This window comes from Halichoerus grypus, chromosome 2 (genome assembly GCF_964656455.1).
Source record: "Halichoerus grypus chromosome 2, mHalGry1.hap1.1, whole genome shotgun sequence".
NCBI lineage: Eukaryota > Metazoa > Chordata > Mammalia > Carnivora > Phocidae > Halichoerus > Halichoerus grypus.
In genome coordinates this window covers 188,838,105-188,844,427 of record NC_135713.1, presented here as the reverse complement: position 1 = coordinate 188,844,427, position 6,323 = coordinate 188,838,105, and the positions used below count along the sequence as shown (strand labels likewise).

Sequence of the window (6,323 nt, the reverse complement as noted above, 5' to 3'; positions counted from 1 at the left end):
CTTACTTCATTGATGCACAGCATGGAAGAGGAGTCCTGACTTAGCGAGAAGCCCGAGTAAAGTCTTTTATGAGGTGAGGGACTCTTCTGGGGAAACATAACAAATCAAGGGGGAAGGGCTTTTGACAATCACCAAATGAGTAAGAAAAAAAGGACTGCCTTCCATGTCCACACCCTCTGTGGAGGGGGTATAAATGCTCCCCAGGGGAAGGAGACCCACAGCTCTGTGGCTTAGAGAACTTAGACTCTGTGTTCAGCCGGGTGCCTTGCTCCCTCCAGCACCATGCTTTACAACTGCTCCCTGCCCAACATGAGCTGCCGCTCCACCTGCTCCTCCCGGCCCTGCGTGCCCCCCAGCTGCCACACCTGCACCCTGCCCGGGGCCTGCAACATCCCCGCCAACGTGGGCAACTGTGGCTGGTTCTGTGAGGGCTCCTTCAATGGCAGCGAGAAGGAGACCATGCAGTTCCTGAACGACCGCCTGGCCAGCTACCTGGAGAAGGTGCGCCAGCTGGAGCGGGAGAACGCGGAGCTGGAGAGCCACATCCGGGAGTGGTGCCAGCAGCAGGTGCCCTTCGTGTGTCCCAGCTACCAGTCCTACTTCCGGACCATCGAGGAGCTCCAGCAGAAGGTAAGGGGGTGGCCACCATGCTGCCTCCAGCAGGAAGTTGTAGGGAGGGAATCTGAGATCTGATTAAGAAACAGTACGAATTCTCAGCTAAAGTCTGGCTTTTCCATTTTTTTTCTTGAGTGCCCATTTTATGTGAGGCTCAGGACTGTTAGGCCTGAAGATTTGCATAGTGCTGGTCTAATGTGGAGGTAGTAGCACTTTGCATAAATAAGCTGTAATTAAAAGCCGCCTCCAAATGCTTCCATGCATTGCCAAGCTCCGGATTTACTACCCTGAGGTAAGAGAAAAGGCCTGAGCCCAAGAAGGAAGTTGAGGATGCAGAACCTTTTGTGAAAATTGGACTATTTTCTCTCTTCCTCATCTGGACTTTTGACTACTCTGACTTCTTGTTGCTGTCTTCTTCTGGGTACCTAATTATCCTGATTATTTTCCTGACCTGGATGCCTCTGGACTTCTCCTGGTGTTCAGTGTCTAGCAAGGGCATAAAATGGTTGGCTAAAATCAGGGAGAGTAGAAACCAGCTAGGAGGAAGTGATGCCAAGCCATCCAGGATGGCGGGGAAGGTATGGCTGCTTCCCTGACCTAGCCCCTCCAACAGCTAGTTACATATTTATCTTCCCCAATGGACTGGAAGTTTCTTGAGGGCAGGATCTAGCGTTTACTCATTTTTGTATCTTCAGCTCCTAGAACTATACCAGATTTATGGTAGTTTGGTTTTGTTTTTAGGGAGAGAGAGTGAGGACATGCGAGCCAGGGTGGAGGGAAGCAGAGGGAGTGGGAGAGAGAGAATCTTAAGCTGGCTCTATGCTCAGTGCGGAGCTATGGCAGGTTTTTAAAAATAAATATTAGTTACTATTATCAGCCTCTCAGTATTGTTTATTAGGAAAGGAAAAGATTACTTATCTACTGATGCTTTTGCTCACACATTTCAGTATTCTTTTTTCAAATTTGATTTTTTCAAATATTTATTGAGCACCTATGGCACATGGACAGCTTTTAATAATCTTATATAAGATCCACTGTGATTTCTCGTTCCATTCCTTCCAGGTAAGTGAATTAGTAGGAATTGCTGTTGGTTAAAAATAACCAAGCTCATTCTAGATTGTTTTGGGTCTTCTAGATCTTGTGCAGCAAGGCAGAGAATGCCAGGCTGGTGGTGCAGATTGACAATGCCAAGCTGGCCTCAGATGACTTCAGGACCAAGTGAGTGGGCAAGCGGGGTGTCCTCTCTCTTCTCTCTTTCCCTTTAGCCTGTCCTCAACACTGACAAACATCGGCAAAGCTTTTCCCTAGATGTTTTCCCCAGGATCCACAGAGCCACTGCTCAGCAGAGCTCAGAGATCTCTTCTCCAGATTCAGACCCCCTCTCCTGCTTCTCTGTAAGGTGACATCCCCCAATCTAGTGTAGAAGTCATGCCTCCGCCATGCTTTACTATGCACAGAATGCAATCAGGTGAATGTGAGAAGTGTATTAATTGGAAATCTCACAGTTTATGGACTTTTGTTCCCTAAATCTACTGGCTCCTTATTTATCAAAAAATAATTACCAGTGCATTTTCCTCTAGGAACTACTGCTCGGTGTTAAAAATCTAAATGAAAGAGAAGGCTGTAGAAATCACAAGCCCTAATTTCCTGTTGTGTGACAAACCAAACCACACCAGAGTCAGGGCCAGGCCTGTTCCTGTCTGGTGGTCCCTGATGCCCCTGTACCACAGGTATGAGACGGAGCTGGGCTTGCGGCAGCTGGTGGAATCGGACATCAATGGCCTGCGCCGGATCCTGGACGAGCTGACCCTGTGCAAGGCCGACCTGGAGGCCCAGGTGGAGTCCCTGAAGGAGGAGCTTCTGTGCCTCAAGCAGAACCACGAGCAGGTGAAGTTCCCCAAAGAGCAACAGGCTCGAACTCGCCAAGGCCTGTTTCCAACTGCCACGGGGTGTGGGAGAGTTTCAACTAGCCGAGGGATCTGTCCTCTGAACAAAAAGGGATTTGTAGAGAATGAGCAATCTAAAACCTGTGGTATGAGATTAGGTTTCTGCCAGAGGCAGGAATGAGAGTAAACAAGTTGGCAAGCCCAGGAGCGAGGAAAGGCCAGCAACCAGGCAGTGCCCACAGCCTCTTCCACTCCCAGGTCAGAGCACACGGGCTGCAGACATCTTGTATCCTGATTCCCCATTTAGCAACTGGAGAGGCCAGGACAGCCACCCAGCAGAGAGGGCTCAGCTGGAAACAAAACCAACTCTCCTCCTTCTCCTCCAGAACTTTCTCTGCTATTCAGTGTGGCCTGGAGGAAATGTTGAGCAAAATGCTCACTGTCACTGCTTGGTCAGTTCATAAAGAAGATGGACATTTTGTGCAAACCTTAAATACCAGAACAGTGTAAAAGGTGATAGTTAATATTAATCAAGAGCTTATTGTGTGCCCAACGTTGTGCTAACTGCTTTAGAACTCCAGAGGTGGTTCTCATTTTACAGATGAGAACTTAAGGTTTCTAGAAGCTTCTAGAAGCCATATAGTAAGTGGTAGAGATGGCCCTCAATTCAAGCCTGATATCTACCTAAGTCCAAGTACCAAGCTGTACTGGCTCTGTGAAGAGAGTAGCAGGGAAATGAACAGATACTTACTTCCTTCAGCAAAATCTAGGTTGATAGAATTGACAAATCACCAGTTAGACCTATTCTGTTCCAGATGGCAGATTTTGAAGTAAGCACTCTTTATTTCCTCTTCAGCCAGACTCTAACCCTTTTATTAGCCATGGTTAAGAATCAAACCTAAGAGACTCTGTGGTGTATGAGCAAAAACACTGAACTGGGTGCTTGGGGCCCACAGTTTACATTGTGGTCTATCACAGCTCAGCTTGGAGGCTGAATCGCTGCTCTAAATGAGGGGTAGCACCCCAAATACAGGGGCAGAAAGCGGTCGTGGGCATGAAAGCACTTTGCAAAGTGGAATACACAGGTTAGTCACTGATTATAGAACCCATTATGAGAAGATCTGATGGAACAGAGCTGCTGAAAGCTTAATGATCACAAGCTGACCTGTGCTCTCTTAGAAGAGAGCATCAGAACCCTCTGTGATACTTTCCATCTTCCCCTTCCTCCCTCAGGAAGTCAACACCCTGCGCTGCCAGATTGGAGACCGCCTCAACGTGGAGGTAGATGCAGCCCCCACTGTGGACCTGAACCGTGTGCTCAACGAGACCAGGAGTCAGTATGAGGCCCTGGTGGAGACCAACCGCAGGGACGTGGAGGAATGGTTCACCACCCAGGTGGGCATCTCAGCACATGGCCACTCAGGACACTTGGCCCCTCGGGGCCCTTGAGGCAGGGTCTGACCCTGTCTTCTCCCCTGTGCTGTTTCAGACCGAGGAGCTGAACAAGCAAGTGGTGTCCAGCTCGGAGCAGCTGCAGTCCTGCCAGGCGGAGATCATCGAGCTGAGACGCACGGTCAACGCCCTGGAGATTGAGCTGCAGGCCCAGCACAACCTGGTGGGTGTTGTTCAGGGTACTGTCCACACTCTCATGACCTCGTGAAGCCTGGGATTTCTCTGGAACCCCAGGGAGAAGCTCCCTGAGGAGTGGCTCTGTGACATTCTTTATCTTCCCTGCACAGAGGGACTCCCTGGAGAACACGCTGACGGAGACCGAGGCCCGCTACAGCTCCCAGCTGGGCCAGGTGCAGTGCATGATCAGCAACGTGGAGTCCCAGCTGGCTGAGATCAGGTGTGACCTGGAGCGGCAGAACCAGGAGTACCAGGTGCTGTTGGACGTCAAGGCCCGGCTGGAGTGTGAGATCAACACGTACCGGGGCCTACTGGAGAGCGAGGACTGCAAGTGAGTGGAAAGCTAGTACTATTTCCCTTGGGGGTGCATGAGGTTGCTGTGGGAGTGAAAAGTCATCTTGATGGAAACAAATCGATAATTTCAAGCTTTTGGTTGAAGGCAGTCTAAGGAAGTGCTATATTCTTATACAAAGTGCATTTAGTATTTTCCTATCTCTTCAGCTCATTTCCCCCTAACTGGCCCTCATGGTCTTCTGTCTGCAGGCTCCCCTGCAACCCATGTGCTACAACCAATGCATGTGACAAGCCCATTGGGCCTTGTGTCTCCAATCCTTGTGCCCAACGTGCTCGGTGCGGACCTTGCAACACCTTTGTTCGCTAGAGGCCCCGGTGCCAGGAGGAGGAGAAGGGTTCCAAAGTCACATCTCAACTCTATTTCATACAAGCATCTCCTATGGTGACCACGCTTTGGACAAAGGAAGAATTTCTATCAGCACCAGCTTCTAAGTGTCAACTCTGCCTTTCACTGAATTCCCTGGCTTGGTCCTTTAGACTGCACAGCCTCCTTACCAGCTCGTTCTGTCTTCTGAACATATAGAGAAATCTACAGCGGTAGATCTATTATCTATTATCACAATGTGGTCTTCTGTCTGCCGGCTCCCCTGCAACCCGTGTGCTACAACCAATGCATTGGACAAGCCCATTGGGCCTTGTGTCTCCAATCCTTGTGCAACCCATGTGCTACAATATCTATTATCTATTATCTATTTATTATCTATTGCAATATCTATTATCACAATGACACACTTGTGTAACATGTTATGCTTGAACAATTACTTATCTAAATGTGATTTCAAAATAATCACATGAAAGTAATGGATGATGGAGCTGATAGGCAGGTTATAAAGCTGTTGGGAAAAAATCTTCCTCGTCACTCTTTTGGTCTTTGGAGAGGCAGTCAGGGTCCCTTGTTAACTTCCTAATAAACTCTTATTCTGGCACAAACATGATCATTGTCCTTCTTCATTAATTCCCAAATTGGGTGTCTTGTATCAATAAAAAATAAATGGTGTTCTTCCATCAGATGAAGGGGTCATGTGACTTCCTTCAAAGGGAAAGTCTCCACCAGACATCACCCCCTGTTGATGTGGATTTCTTGTGTGGGGAGAAGTTGGTGGCAGAAGAAAGGGCAAATCCACATGACAGGATCTACAAAACATTTTCTGTCTAGCTCTTTGGAGGGAACATACGAAAGAACCACAGAATGGGACCTCATCAGGAGCAAGTGAATCTTGAGAGTAAGGCCATACCTCTCAGCAACATGAAAATACTGTACCCTAGCAAGAACTGGAAAAAGTAGCCAACAACTATCTTCCTCAACTTCTATCTTTGTATATTGGAGAGGTTTTCTTTATCACCATCCAAATCAAGTAATGATGATGTTTGTGCCTACAAATTTCATAATAACTATTAAAATATGCAAAAATACATTGTTCTCAGGTCCAGACTATCAAGTCACTATATTATAAATGATCAAACCATAATGTCAGAAAAGACTTATTTTCAATCACATTCCTCTCACCAAAGTGTTATTAATGTTGGTATTACCTTTCATATCATTTAATCATGATATTTTTGGGAGGGCAAGTGTTTATGCCTATTTAATAATAACAGCAAATATAATTGAAAAAGTTTTATAGATTGCTTATTCCTAAAAATTTTTATTAGTAGCATAGAGTGTATGTTTTATAACACACATAATATTTTACAGTTGTATATATACATATTACAAAATGCATAACAATAGTGCATAAAGATAAGTAAACACATTGCAGGTGTGTGCTCAACATTTCTTCTGATAGGAGTATAAGATGAAATATTGCAAAACCCCGCAAATTAGTGAGCCCTGAACCT

At 46.8% G+C, this 6,323-nt stretch overlaps 1 protein-coding gene across 1 annotated transcript; it reads left to right on the top strand.

The window, feature by feature from the left end:
• The first annotated feature begins 279 nt into the window (after positions 1–279).
• Positions 280–4,791, top strand: LOC118520928 (keratin, type I cuticular Ha3-I). The gene is made up of 7 exons (XM_036069197.2): positions 280–630; positions 1,751–1,833; positions 2,346–2,502; positions 3,735–3,896; positions 3,991–4,116; positions 4,241–4,461; positions 4,674–4,791. The coding sequence occupies exons 1-7, from the start codon at positions 283–285 to the stop codon at positions 4,789–4,791; spliced, it is 1,215 nt and encodes a 404-aa protein (XP_035925090.1). The 5' UTR covers positions 280–282.
• Positions 4,792–6,323: the final 1,532 nt, after the last annotated feature.

Coding starts and splice junctions, on each gene's coding strand:
- LOC118520928 (XM_036069197.2), top strand. CDS start 283: ATGCTTTACAACTGCTCCCTGCCCAACATGAGCTGCCGCTCCACCTGC. Junction 1,834..2,345: donor TCAGATGACTTCAGGACCAA/GTGAGTGGGCAA, acceptor CCTGTACCACAG/GTATGAGACGGAGCTGGGCT. Junction 3,897..3,990: donor AGGAATGGTTCACCACCCAG/GTGGGCATCTCA, acceptor GTGCTGTTTCAG/ACCGAGGAGCTGAACAAGCA.